Here is a 14358-nt window from a genome sequence, read left to right as displayed (position 1 = left end):
AGTGCCCAGGGCTTGCCAGAGAGCATGGTGAGGTGTCCTGGATGCGGCTGCCTGGCCCCAGGCTCTGTCTCAGCTTTGCCACTAACCCATAGCATTGCCCTATGCAAACCAGTGCCTCCAGCATGACCCCACTGCTGCAACCCCCAGTCACTGGCAATAGCTTTCAGGAGCCATCATGGAACCATCCCATCCCATTCCCCTTTGCAGCCTGTCCACAGGCGGCTGCAGAGACCCGCCAGGAACAGCGCCTGCGGGAAGAGATGCAGCAAACTCAGCGACAATGAATCCACCCCAGGAAGTCCCTAGAGGAACCAGATTTCATAAATTACATTTTTATTCCTGATGATTTTCACGTCCAAGCCACCTCCATCAGCCCCAGGACACACGGGAGAAAAGGGACCCCAACCCCACGGGAGCCTCCCCAGGGCTAGCAGCCAGCTTCGGACCTCACCCAAAACATGGCCCTCACTGCCAAGGTGGGCACTGTCCCTGTAGCCCCTGAGCAGGCCCAAAGCACCCCCAGCTGCCCCAAAATCCCCCAGCTGCCCATTCACACAAGGTATATTTACGCCTGAGTCAGAATGAGGTCACATTGCGGTTTCCTCCGTGTCAGCTACTGACTCCTATTCCTGTGCTATGCGCACACACCCGCTGTGTTATTGCGGGGTATTTATAGCTATTTTACATATATAATTATAAAACCACAGCTCCACACACGCACAAAAATAATCACGGTGCCGGGATGTGGGGGCAGCGGGGGAGCAGGGCCGCGGCTGTGGGATCAGGGCTGGGGCGTGGACCCCACCGCTACTAATAATTCTTTGCACTTTATATATAGCACCTTTCATCCACAGCTCTCAAAAATGCTTTGCAGGCATTTAATTAAGCTTCCCAACATCCTAATGTGATGACAGCCAAGTAATAATATCCTTGGTTTTAGGTATGAAGAGAAGGGAGGTGGCAGGACTTGTCTGAAGACCCGCAGCGAGGCAGCCCATGGGGTGGTGAGCCCAGGTGCCCTGTGCCCTGCCCCATGGTTGTGGGCTGCCCACATCAGGATGTGCCCATAGAGGAGATTTTGACCCAGAAAGGGGGTGAGGATGCCAGAGTCCTACCCGACCCCTCTTCTCAGTTTGGGGTGGGGACGACCAGTGACAGCACAGGGTCCAGGGAAGGCAGCACGGACCCCAGGGACTGGTGGGCTACAGCTGCCCAACATCTGGATCAGCGGGTAGAAGAGCCTTATGGATCTCAACAAACTCACGGGCAAGAGCTCAGGGGAGAGCAATAAATAAGATGAGAGGTCTGAAAGGGCTGATTTACAAGCAATATTAAGAGTTATAATCCTGCCTGTCCTGGCCACCCCCCAGGGAGGCAGGGTGATGACAAGGACCAGGATACATCACAAAGAGACAGGATTCACGGGGGCCAACGCCAACATATTGCCAAGCAGCAGGGCTGGAAGCAGTTGTGCCTCCCAGTGGTCTGGGCAGCTCAGTGAGGGGATACATCCATATCTTGGCAGCTGCCTGGAAATGGGATCCCATAGGGATGGACCTCTGTGGTCCTCAAGGTCTGCAGTTGGTGCTCCACTGAGCACCCTCCCTCCAATGTACATCCCTGCCTGGAGGGACCACTTGCCTTCCACCCTTGGGGTGCTGCAGAGGGCACAAGGGGCATATGCTTTGGTTTTGGATGCTGATGGGACATGAGATGCCACCAGGCTAGAGGGACTCAGCAGGAGAAGTTGGCCAGCAGAGGGCTGGGACTTCAACCGTCAGAGCAGAAGTAAAGATCAAATAGGTACTGGAGGCAAACACTGGTGTTGGTAATAAAGGGAGCAGAACTGCAGTCCTGGAGGGTGAATGCTGCACGGGGTCTTTAACATCTGCAGAGAAACACATGCTCCCAGCTCATTTCCCAAGCAAGGAGAGGTGGGGGACAAGTACCTGTCCCCATCACCAACCTGGGGATGCCCATGGGGGAAGCAGCAGTGCATCAATGGATGCAATGTGATTCTGCACATGTGAAAACTAAATGCAAGCATAAACACGGCCTGGATCCTGTAGCAAGCACCGTCCTGACGTTTTATGGTTGTGTTGGTATTTTTTTCATCCCAGACTGCAGCCAAATCCCTGATCATCGAAACAAGCTGTGCAGCAACCCCCAACTAATAGTACCTACACCCACTGAGCCCCCAAAATGGGGGAGCAGGACCTGTTTGCACCACACCAGGACCAAAGAGCAGTGACACAGACATTAAGCAAGAAAATGGCTGCAAACCTTCCAAGGGGCTGCAAAGAAATGCCCCAAAACCAGTCTCTCTGAGGAGAAAGGTGGGAGGGGAAATGAGAACATGGCCAGGGAGCCAGCGCAGCCCGGGCACCACCACAGGAATGCAGGCACCTTCCTGTCACCGCACCAGCCACTGAAACCGCCTCACAACCTGCTGTTCTCGCCTCCGTGAATTTCACTCCTGCTGCCCCCACCTCCACCACCAGCCGGGCATCTCTTACCAGGGGCTGCCAGTGCCTCCGCCACATCGCTGGCCGTGATAAGGGACTCGAGGATCCTTGCGCGGAGCTCGGGACTCGCCTCAGTGCTGTGGGGAGAATGGAGGGTCTGTGAGGGTGCCACAGCAGCTCAGCCACCCCAGAGGCACCCACACCCCTGGGACAAAAGCCAGCCACCCTGATGGACCTCTTGTGGAACTGGGGCAATGCTGTGTATCCCAGTCCCGCGTATGACATCACACCTGGTCACTATGGGAACAGCTGTGATTTCAGAGCATCACAGTTGGGATGGGGCGCCCGGCTCTGGGCCTACCCTTCAGAAAACCCAAGGCTGAGCCCTTCTCTTGGCTGCCCCACCCTGTGCATGGCAGGGGCTCCTCACCTGGCAGCTGCAGGGTGGAGAAGCAGCTCCCCAAAGAGCTCAGCCAGGAGCCGAGGTGAGAGACGGCTCCTGCAGGTGCCCTGGCAGAGGCGGCAGAAATGGCCGGTGAGCTGGCGCAGGAGCAGTGCCTGGGGCTGCGGCAGGGCCGGGGGGGCCAGCAGGGCTCTGGCTCGCTGGCCACACTCCTCCAGGCCTGGGGTCTCTGCAACAGAGGGGAAACAGGAGAAGAAAAGTCAATTCGGGAGGCCGGGGCATCCCCTAACCTCTCTTTGGGAGCCCGGCACCTGCCAGCACACATAGTATGAGCTGTGGCAGATCTCTACTACCCACAGAGCCTCCAAAAAACTGACCTCAACCTGTCTCCCAAAAAACGTGACGACTTCTTTGGAGCTCATCCCTTCCCACAGACAGGCTGTGGGACACACGGGTACCCCAGGGAGCACAGGGCACACAGAGGTGTGAAGAGGTCTTGAAAAAGACCCCTGGGAGTCTCAGCTGCCTCTCGCTGGAGGCTGCCAGCCCCACTTACCCACTCACACCAGATCACATTGTAGGGTGACTTTAGCACATTTCCCCTCTCAGCACAGCAAGGGAGGGAGCATCCGGGGCTGAGCTACTCACCTGGCAAGGGCTGCACCTAAACACCCCTCGCTGCTGCTCTGCCTGAGGAGAACTGTGAGAGCCCTACCTTGGTGCACAGAAAAGCCATGGAAAAGGCAGAGCAAAGGAGAGGTGGGCAAATAAGCACCCGCTGGAAGGTCTGCCAAATTTAAAGGCTCAGCCCTCCCCTGCAGAAGAAGCAAGCTGGGAGGGAAAACGCTTTTTAGGAGAAAAAAACCCTGCACCTAGGCTGAGAGCTACAGGCACAGCTATAAGCAAAGCCCCTGCAGCCCTCCCAGTGTGGTCTCTCTTGCACCCTGAAAAGCAGCGGCAGGGGCGGCTGGTTTGGGGGACAGCTACTTCCAGAGATACTTGAATTGCCCATGTAAATAAAAGTAGGCACCTAATGGTGTTGCCCATCATGGAGGTACTACCAAAACCCCTGTCACTGGTGCCCCAAACAGCCCACAGCCCTGTGGTGCTCCCACAAGTAGCCCCAGTGCCCTCTGGCAGCCTTGGCCAGGGCTCCCTGGTCTTGTGAGCTGTGAGCTCAGTGGTCTGGGACTGTGTCCCTGCCCTGGGCACAGGAAACAGCTGCTCTCTGGCCATCCTCCATCCCTTCCATGGCCCCAGCCCTTTCATCTGTGGGGGACAGGGAAGTCCCCAGGGCTGTGTTGCTCTCAGCCGGCTTCAAAGCCCGGCTTGGCTGGGGGCTGACTCAGCTCCCTGCAGCTCTTTTGCACCAGGGCTGAGGTTTGGCTGATGCCCAGCCAGCTCCCGGCATCCATCCTTGGGGCTGGGGTGCACCAGAGCCGGAAGGGCAGGGGGTCTGGGATCCCCTCTGAAGCAGGTCCACAATCTGGCTGGGATAGTGATGGGGTGTTTGTGTACCCCTGTATCCAACAAGCTGTTCCAGTGAGATATTTGGCTTTGCTCCAGGCCTCCCCTACCCCAATCAGCTGCTTTTTGCACCTTTTTGTACACAGGGGATGCCACAGGGAAAAGGTCCACAGCCAAGAGGGGAATCTGGGGATGATTTTGACCCCTTTTGCAGGTAGTCAGCTTGCCGCTTTTCTAGCCTGCAGTCTCAAGCAGGGCAGAAGGAGCCTGCTTGCAGGGCAGACTGCCAAAAACCAGCCCTGTCTCCTGAAAGACTTGAGTTTTTATTTTTTTTTTAAAGCCCCAGAGAAATCCCCATCGGTTTTGCCTCCGTTCCTGCCCCCTCCTCCTCCTCCTGCACCCATTGTGCCCAGACCAGAGCCCACTCCAGCACAGGCTATGGGGAAAGGCACTTCTCTTTGAAGTCATTTAACGAGGCAACCCAGCTAATTGCTTCCTAATTGCGTTTTTATCCTTGGAAGGGAGGCAGCCTTTGATTTCTCCTCTCTCCTACGGCTGAGGGGAAGGCAGCATCTCAGTGCTACCAGCCCCAGGGGTATTCCTCCTGGCTTCATGTCTGCAGGGCAGGGAGGACTGGGTGTGAGTTATCTCTTGTCTTTGTGTGGCCCTCCTGCCTTTCCAGAGGCTACAAAGAGTCCATTGCCTTTTCCTGCCAGGACATGGTAGGAAAAGGCCACACTGGTCTGGCCGTGGGTGATCTTTTAGTGCCTCTTAAGGCAGCCAAGAGCATGACCTGCACTAATCTGGTTTAGGACAGGGAGGTGATACACAGGGATGGAGGACACTACAGCAAACGGCAGCGAGACAGCAGCTGCTGCAAAAGGGGAAATCCTGGTTTTGAAGGTGGCAAGGGGTTCAGGTCCTATCTAACACAGTGGGCAAGGGCCTCTTCTGTGCCTGGAGATGCCTGCGGGGCCTCAGGCTGTGAGGAGCTGAGTGGCTGTGCAAGGACACATTTGAAATGGGTTTTGGTCCAGGCTCCCTACTGGGATGGACTGTGGACTCTGCTGACCTGGGTATGAGCCCATCCCTGTTTATTTGAAAGAAAAAAATCAAATAAAACCAAAACTTTGAGGGTCTCATACATTTCCACAGAGGCTGGAAAGCTTGCAGGGACCTAAAGGCACTTCCTAACAGCAGTAAGCTGAAAAAGCAGAGAATTTTCTATGCCCATATAAAGCCAAGAGTTAATGAGATTACAGTAAAAAATTCCCAGGCAGCAGAGCCAAAAGATTATAATAACACTTTCTTCTGGGGCCAGCATCACCCAGCCTTGGCAGCCGCCCATCCCGGCAGGCAGCACCTCCTCCTCTGGGCACTGCAGCGGGAGAGGACTATGCTGTGGTGGGGGTGAAGCAGCCCAATGGGTCTCCCTCACTTTCCCGGAGCATCTCCCAAAAGGTGCTGTGCCACTCCTGCACAGGGGATGTTCCCAGCTGTCCTTCTCAGGATCTGCCCTTACTGCACCATCAGTCAGGAGTTGGTGTCAGGAGCCACCCTGGAGATGCTGGGTAGCCTTTCTAGGGGCTTACTAAGCCTTCTTCAGCCCCAGAAAAGTTCCCGGGAGTGGGGGGAGCCCAGCCGTGCTTACCTTGAGCCATATGGACCAAGTCGCTGTAGAGAGCTGGAGGGATCAGGGGCGACGGGAGCTCCTGGAGGTACCACTTCAGGGCCTCCGCCAGTGTCTGGGCATCATACAGGTCCATGTCCACGGTTGAGGCGTCTGCAGGGAGAGACCCAGCGGGAGCCCTTAGCCCGTGGTGCTGCCCCTCTGGTGAGGCGCTCGGAACCCTTCCATCCCTGCTGGCCTTCCTCTGGACATGGATGCCGATGTCTTTGCCCATACCCCCCATCCCCCAGGTGTGGCAGCCCATGATTTCACTGCCAACACACCCCAGCAAATATTCGTGTCCCAGTTTCCACTGACTCTGAGTTCCATGTGCCCATGGAAAGTATGAGGCAGCATCTCTGCCTCATGTGCACTATATGTCCAGTGTGTGGGGCAGGGACTCTTGCCACCCTACCGGGGTCCCACTGCAGGATAGTACCCATGGAAGAGGCTGAGCAGCTGCCCCAGGCACCCTCAGGCCATCAGGAGCCAGGCACCATGTGGCAACCCTAGCCCTGGAGAACCAACTTGGAAAAATGCATTCATGGAACGGGGTTATGGTCCCCAGGCAACACACATTGCTGAAGGCCTACGTCACCCCCAGTGAGCCCAAAATGCTGCGGACGTGCTCTAAAAAGCAGCTGCCCTGGGAGAGGTGGTGAAGATTGCTCCAGGGATGGGACAAAGCACCTGGGGGAGGCTGAGCCCACCCAGCCTGGGCTTGGGACGGGGCAGTGCTCCAAGCAGAAATATCCCACGGTCCAGCAGGAGCCAAAGGCTGGGACATGGCCACCTGAGCCTCATGGCTGGCCAGCGCGGGGACATTGCTCCACTGGGGTCCAGGGTGAAGAGCCCTTTCAGCATCCTTTGGAATTGCCTCATGCGTTTTTCTTGGAGGTCTCTCAGCCAGCCGGGCCAGGAGGTGGCTGCCCGAAGGGCAATGGTCCCTTTTGCAAAGATCTGGAGGTTTCAAAATCTGCCTTTGAATCAAACTGGAGCCAAACACAATGTTTTGAAATTTTCCTTGTAGGAGAAACCTTAGGGTGTGGTGGGGAATAATAAAAAATACCCAAGATATTTGGGATCATTTGAAATTATTTGTTTGTAGAAACTGAATTTCTTGCTTCTTCTAAATGGGAATATTGAAAAAAAGACCAAATTTTGTGCTTTCTTAAAGATGATGTGTCAGGCCCCAAATGGCCCGGTGTGTTGTGATTGAGAAGAAAATGGTGGGTTTGCCCTGTTCTGAGTCCCTTCCCCTCCCCCCTCTGGGTCTTTACCCCAGAATGCAGCTTTACTGAAATCAGTGCCGTTTTGGAAGATGCTCCATCTCCCAGACCAGCATTTTCCAGCAGAAAATGCCCTGAGTCTCCAACCATTTCAGCTGACCACATGTGGCTGTGCTTGCTTCTGGAGTGATAAACCCAAAAGAGCAGAAAAGAACTGTATCCTAGGCCGAGGCTTTGGAGATGCCCAGTCAGCGGGGCTGGGATGGGGAACAGCTCCCTAACTCGCGGCAAAGGCTGGTTTTGGGCACCTTGACCTTGATCTCATCATCTCGGGGCATCCCCACTGTGGGCCAGGCATCCTGGGAGCCTGCCTGCCCCCCTCCTGCCTGCCTGGGGACAAGAAGCCATGGCAGGTCCCTTATGGACAGTGCCTGCCATTTGGCTCGGGGACTGGAGACAAAACAGATTGACCAATGCCCGAAGCAAAGCCTTTAACCCAGCCGTTGGAGACGCTACCTCATTTTCAGGAGCAAGCACCCGTCTGGCTGGGAACTGTGCCCAGAGGCAGCATGGGGACAGCTGGGAGAGATGCCACCACGCCGGGGCAGGCAGCCATCCAGCGTGGCCAAATGCAACCCAGGGCAAAGGCAGGCGCTACCTTTTGGGCACCCCCCGATGTCACAGCATCACCCCATGGGCCACTCTGCCCTCAGCATCCTCGAGGCAGGTAGGGCTGTGCCAGCTCTCGCCTGCTGCCTCATAGCCCCGCTCTGGTTCCTGCTGATGCATCCATCTCCCAGACACACTTCTGGACCCTCTCAGCTGGACAAGAGGTTTATTCCTACAGGGATTTGTGCGTGTGGTGGTGACTGTCAGTTCCCCATTTTTGCTAGCACTTGCCCTGGAGAAGTGAACTGGCAGGTTGGCTCCAGATGAGCAGGGGGAGCAGGGTCAGGGATCCTGTAAGATGCTCCAACCTCTGCTTTGGACTGAAATCCCCCAGTGCATGGCTAAATCCGGGGGATGCTGCTGGGGGGTCTCGGGGTCTTGTTTCTTGGGCTGTATTGCAGAGAGCTGATCCCATCAGCAGGATGCACTGGGCAAACCCCAAACCCCTTCTCACCCCAGGGGAGCCTGGCTCCTCTCCTCTGCCCGCCGCACAGGGACCTGTCACTTGTCTTAAGGATGCTGGCGTGGATTGGGGAGAGCAGGCGCAAGCTGTTTCTGAGCATGGAAGGGGCCGTTGCCGGGCGCTGGCCCCAGGCGATCAACCCCAAGGTCCACCGTGGCCTAATTAGCTCGTTTGCATCATTAGGCATGGGCTTGGGGGGCTGTTCAAAGAGAAGCCTCAGCCGGTTTCAAAGCAAGGCTCAAAAACATCTTTACACCCAGAGAGGCCTGATGGGGAGACCAGGGGGATTCACACCCTGCTAACAGGGACTGATTGCTGATGGCACCGTTTTCCTTGGCATGTTGGCTAGGAATAGCCATTAGCCTGTTGCCCCCATCCACCTGGAGATGCAGTGGCACCCTCCTGCCCCAGCTCCCTTCCTTCCCCCGGAGCTGCCGTGGTGAGCTGGGCTCCCCACTGGGCTGAGAGCACAACCCGGGGGCGCTCCAAGCTGTTCCCCAGCAGCTCAGGGAGGCTCAGCCGGCAGCTGGGGAAGGGTTAACCCTGGAGCCTTCCCAGCCAATTACTGCCAGCCTGACCCCATGGATGCTGCTCTCTCCTTATCAGAGGGAGATGATAACCAGCTATAAGAAGTTAATGATGCTGGAGGATGAGTCACGGCTCTCCCAATGCTCTCCAGATGTTTCTGTTCCTTACCCGGGGGAATGATGGAGGGATTCCATCCGCCTGCTGCAAATAGAAGGAAAACACTCCAAAACCCCAACCTCAACTCCATACCAACCCCCTCCAGTACACAACCTGCTTTTTGACCTGCCTGCAGAGCAAGCAAGAAGCCAGGGAACAGCAGAGAGCATCCCTTGTCCATGGGTGATGAAAAGCAGGAATAAACTGGGGGCTTGGGAAGAGGTGCACAGGCTGATCACTGGTCCAGAGGGAAAAGCAATGGGTGCTCCCAGCTTCCTCCCACAGGGATGCCAGACCCTGCATCCCAGAAGAGGCAGAAGGATGCTGGGGCTTTGGGCTGAGTCAGGCTGGGCAGGAACTGCCAGGACCTCTCCCAGCAGCTGCAGACAGCTGGGGAGGTGTGAGTAAGCCCAGAGTTTTGGTAAATGCAGAGGATGTTTAGCCAAGAGGTGTCAGGGAGGAGGTGTGGGGGTTGTTCTGAAGGACAAGCTCGAGCAGGTCCTGGTAACTGGCTGTCCCCTGCACGTGGACGCAGGTGACAGCTGCACCCATATCCCCAGCCAGCGTGTGGGTGATATGGTGCAGACCCTGCCCAGCACCCACAGCCCCTCTTTCAGCAGGGAGTCCTACAGGCTAAGCTGGACCTTGGCCACCAAGTGCTGCCGCAGCGTGATGCTCTTGGGTGCATGGTCCCTGTGGTAGAGGGGCACCCAAACCACCCATACCTGGGGCTGACTTAAATACTGACTTGGGAGTTTCCCTACCTCTTCTGGACCTTTTAGGTGTAATTTTCAGCTGGTGCTCCAGGAAAGTCCTTGTCCAGTCCTGGGGGGCTATACCTTCCCATCCACACAGATGCTACCTGCACAAGGACCTGTAAATCCCCCTGACCTGACCAGGCGTTTGAGGGTCCTGGGCACCCACAGTGGGGGTTTACTGGGGAACTCTGCACTGAATCAGGGAATATTTCCTCAGCTTTGATTCAACGTCATTGTAACATCTCTCAGCCAGCCCACTAGTACCTTGTGCTGAGGACTTGGCAGCTGTCAGGACAGTCCATGCCCATGCATGGGAGCTCCTGGCAGCCCCAAACACCCTCCCAGCTGGGCTTCACCTTGGCATACCCCTAGCTTGCACACAGCCAGGGCAGGGGTGTTGGGATCCCCCTTTCAAGTGTGCTCAGTAAGGCCACGTTCCCCTGCCTCGGCTTCCTGAGGGCAGTTCCTTCCCTCAGTTTCCCCAGCAGCTATGGGAGGGATGGCAAAAGCTCACCCCCAATTCACCCTGATGGGTCTGGCAGGGACGTCTGTGCCACTGCTGTTTATTTACCCTTCTTTCATCACGACCAAATATAAGACATGAGCTCATGCTTCTTGCCAGGCTCTGACGACGCAGAGTTTATTTCCACTGCAGGTATAAATAAAAAGCAATGCGGCAGGCACTGGGGCACCTCAGGTTTGGGAGTAAAGTCATTGTTGTGGAGTTAGTATCTTGGCCAGGGGAAACGAGAGCCTATGGGGGCCTCCAGCCTCCTCTGGCATCCCAGGGATGAGGATGGGGATGCGTTTGTCCCTGGGCATCCGTGCCTCAGTGATGGGGGAGCAGTGTGAGGCCCCCCCGGGCTGCTCTCCCCTCCAGCCCAGCTCTTTCTGCCCAGCAGCAGCTCCCAGCAGCCCCAGCAAAGCCCCGGGGCCCACCACCACTCACTAATCCCCGCCGAGCCCTGATCTAATTCCCGGGCACGTGAGTGTGTCTCCAGGCAGACTGCTCTGTGCTGGGGCCCGAGATCAAAGCACGCAGGATGGCAGAGCAGGCACGGCACGCCTGGAGACACCGGCTCCAATCCGCCTCGCGCTGCTGCCGGATTCGCCCTGGCACCCTGGGCTGCAGGCAGCTCCTGCCTGGCCCTGCCAGCAGCAGAGGCTTTTCCCAGCACTACCTGGGGAAGGCTCATGGCATTTGCCTCTGCTGATGGACCCCAGAGCCCAGATTGGGTCATGGGGTATCCAAAATCTGGGAGGTTTCAGTGCTGGGTGAGTTCAGCCCCATCTGAGCCATATGGGGCACTTAGGGAGCCATGGGGTATGGGGGCCCTGCGGGGTTTCTCACCCTGTCCTCCACCAGGGAGGAGGGATGAGGATTCAGGACTCACCAGTGGTGGCAAAGTGCTGCCCAGCCACTCCACACAGGACTTTGCAGCCATCCCCACACCAAGCCTCCTCCAGCATGGGTCCCTCAGCTCTGAAGGGCTCCAGCACCTACCAGCCCACTCATGTCTCCACTGCCACTGGCCAGAGAAGGTCCCATGTTTCCAGGTTCAGTGGCAGCCATGAGGGGAAGGCTGCCTGGCACATCTCAGGGGGAGAGGGGTGCAGACAGGACCCTGAGGAAGCATGGGGTGAGAGGATGCCACCCCTGGGTGCTGGAGGAGCTTGTACAACTCATGCCCGCAGGCACCAGGGACTTTGCAGGTGATTTGCCCCATCCCCTGTGCTCAGAACAGCCCCTAAGCTGCACACAGGGGACAGCAGGAGTGCTGGGGGCTGGAAACCCTCAGGGTCAGTCTGCAGCCCCTGGCACAACAGGCATGGAGATGCCCCCAGTCCATGAAGCAGTCCTGCAGCTGGGCACTGCAGGGAACACTAGGAGCACCCTGCTGCTGCCATTTAAAGGTCTACTTCCTTCTTCTTTTTCTGCCCATAACTCTTTCACTGTGGCTGCAGCAGGGCTCCTGGCTGGCTGATTGCCTGCAACCCTTTGGCGAGTCCCCCTGGCCCCCCGTGGGGCTGCAGCTTTTTGTTAAGTCCCTTTCTGGTGCCGCCACGTGATTCTGACTCCCGTGTTCAGTGATGTTGCATGGCTCCGCTCGCCTCTCATGGGGTAAGGGTCTGAATTGAGCACCAAATATCCTAGAACAATTAATTCTTCTCCAGAGCCAGCATAAGCCGGCTGCAAGCCCAACTACCCTTCAGTCCATGCTTTACCCACTGGCCCCGGTGGCATCTCAGCTGGGTGGCAGCAGAGGCACTCGGTTCACTGACCCTGCTTTATTGACGAGCTCTGCCTTTGCTTTCTTTTTTTTTTTTTAACCTATAAAGAATTTTTCTTGCATCATACAACATGGAAATACCAAGTTCAGTGCACAGGCTCTAGCCAGTGGGCAGACGCCACCATCCTGCAGGATGTCACCAGGGCCGGGGCTACCCCATCAGGCTAGGTCCCCCATGGGTAAGGGCTCTGAAAAGGCCAGGGACAGGGAAAGAATTTGCTCAGCACAACTCAGATGGGTGCCTGTGCTGCCCGGCCCCAGGGACATGATGCCTGTGGGCTCCCGGGGACAGCCAGTACTGCTGTGACCTGCACAGCTCCTTGTCCCCAGAGAAACCTCCTCCTCCCTACTGGAAGTTCAGATGCTCTTTCAGTGTAGAAAACACCCTGTTTTCTCTGACACATTAAGATTTGGGGGTTAGAAAACCAACCCTCAAACTTTTCCAGCCCCTGATCCTTTTTTCTTGCACTCTCTAGCAGTTTTCCTGCCACCACTGCCAAACGCTAGCACGATTTGGGTATTCGCAGGGAAGCTGAAACCCCCAGTGGGAACCTGGTTTTCCCCCCAGCCAAGATGCGGTTCGGTTCCAGCCACCAGCAGCCCTGGCTCCAATTTCTCCCTATGCCCCAAGATGGAGCTTGGCTTTTGCAGGCGGGCTGCTGGCAGAGATGGGGTGCTGGAGGGATGGACCATCAGGAGCATGTGAGGAAAAGAAACATGACCCTCTCCTCTGCCGTCTTATGCATGGGGCATGCAAACTCCCATTTTTTGGCAGGGATGCTTTACTCCACCAAATGCAATGAAAAGGCCTGTATAGAAGCCAAAGCAGAGGTGCTCTCCCGCCCTCCCCAGCCTAGTTTGGGCTCCAGCAGGGCCCTGGGGAAGCACTGCTGGGTCTCTGATCCACAGGAGGCTGTAGGAGGAGCAGACTGCCAAACCTGGGCTCTGCAGGGATGCTTGACCCTGGCAGGAGCATCCTGTTTGCAGAGCATCCCTCTGGCAGGGCTGAGCATCAACCTCTTCAGCTGAGAGCTAGCAAATGTGTGACATGTCCTACCGCCCCTCAGGCAGCTCTGGGGAACTCTGGTTTTGCTCAGCTCAGTGTTACCAAGCACATGGGACAGCCCTCTGAGTTGCCAAATAGAAGAGCTTATTTAGGTCCTAGAGGAGATGAGGGGCTTGGGAGCACCAAGTCAGTCAGGTCTGTTGTGGATTTTTCAGGGCTTTCAAATGGTTTGAAAACCATGATGGCATTTCCCTGCCTGGTGCTGGGTCCTGCAGTGAGAGGTGAAAACCTGGAAGGATGCAGCAGCAGCTCAGAGCTGCAGTCCGGGCTCTGGCAAAGCCAGTCGATTTTTCCCCTGGGTTGGGGGAGTCCCCTAAGGCTGGTCAGGATTTTGGTAGTGTCTTCTGCAGTGCTGCTGGGGAGCGCTGTGCCTACCAGGGATGCTGCACCAGCTATGCGGGGAGGACAGAGGACCCGTAACTCTTGTGTGCTTGGAAAGCAAAGCATCCCTCTCACGCTGTTGTCTCTGCCCCTGCCCAGCCTGGGAATCAATGCCCAGGGCCACGGGACTTGATCTCCAGATGCCTTCAGCTCCTCTGGAAATCAGCTGGGGAATCTGGGCTGGGGGACAAGGCCGTAGGAAAGGGCACCCCACTACTCCTGCCTTCCCCAGACTGCAGCAGGGGCTTCTGCAAGGGGAGGAAAGTAGGGTGGTGGAGTGCACCGTGCCCCCCATCATCCCCGGAGGGGCAGAGCCAGCCCTCCTCGGGCAGCGGGGACGGAGCAGCCCCGGGAGCCCCAGCATCTCCTCTCCTGCATCCCTGCCTTCTCCGCAGCCCGGCCCCCGCCCGGCGGGAACTCAGCTCCCGGTGCGCGGGGGAAGCGATGAGGTCATGTTGCTTAATATAGCGATTTCATCACAGCCCTTCTCCCCAGCAACACGGCCCGGCTGCCGCCGGCTCCCGGCGCTGGCTGAGCCGCCGCCCCCCCCCGCCGTGCCGCAGGCCCCGGCCGGCAGCTCCCGGGATGCTGAGCCGAGCCCAAGGGCAGGCGGGGGCGGCCGCGGAGCCAGAGCCGGGCTGTGCGGGGCTGGACCGTGCCTGGTGCCACAGTGCCGCCCTCTGGGCACCGCGGCCGGGAGGAGGGAGATGCCCGCCGCAGCCCCCCCCCCGCCGAGGTTTGAGCAGATCCATGTTGGATTCATCACGTCCCCAAAGCCCCCGTGCCACCCCAGCCGTGAATTTAGGAGCAGGG

General features: G+C 57.2%; 2 protein-coding genes across 2 annotated transcripts in view; one reads left to right on the top strand and one right to left on the bottom strand.

Moving 5' to 3' along the window:
- TSPAN1 (tetraspanin 1) overlaps positions 1–14358 on the top strand; it is a 45361-nt gene that overhangs the window by 13116 nt on the left and 17887 nt on the right. The gene's annotated exons all lie outside the window — the stretch shown is intronic.
- The window catches only part of PIK3R3 (phosphoinositide-3-kinase regulatory subunit 3), a 77554-nt gene that overhangs the window by 58455 nt on the left and 4741 nt on the right, over positions 1–14358 (bottom strand). The window contains exons 4-6 of the mRNA XM_075097751.1: positions 5987–6118; positions 2896–3097; positions 2517–2602 (exon numbers count right to left, since the gene is read on the bottom strand). Coding sequence (XP_074953852.1) covers positions 2517–2602; positions 2896–3097; positions 5987–6118 — 420 coding nt within the window. The remainder of the gene's footprint in view (positions 1–2516; positions 2603–2895; positions 3098–5986; positions 6119–14358) is intronic.

The sequence above is a fragment of the Phalacrocorax aristotelis genome, chromosome 6 (genome assembly GCF_949628215.1).
Source record: "Phalacrocorax aristotelis chromosome 6, bGulAri2.1, whole genome shotgun sequence".
In the NCBI taxonomy this organism is placed as follows: domain Eukaryota; kingdom Metazoa; phylum Chordata; class Aves; order Suliformes; family Phalacrocoracidae; genus Phalacrocorax; species Phalacrocorax aristotelis.
The sequence above is the reverse complement of the archived record's forward strand: the minus strand, read 5'-3'. Positions and strand labels throughout refer to the sequence as shown.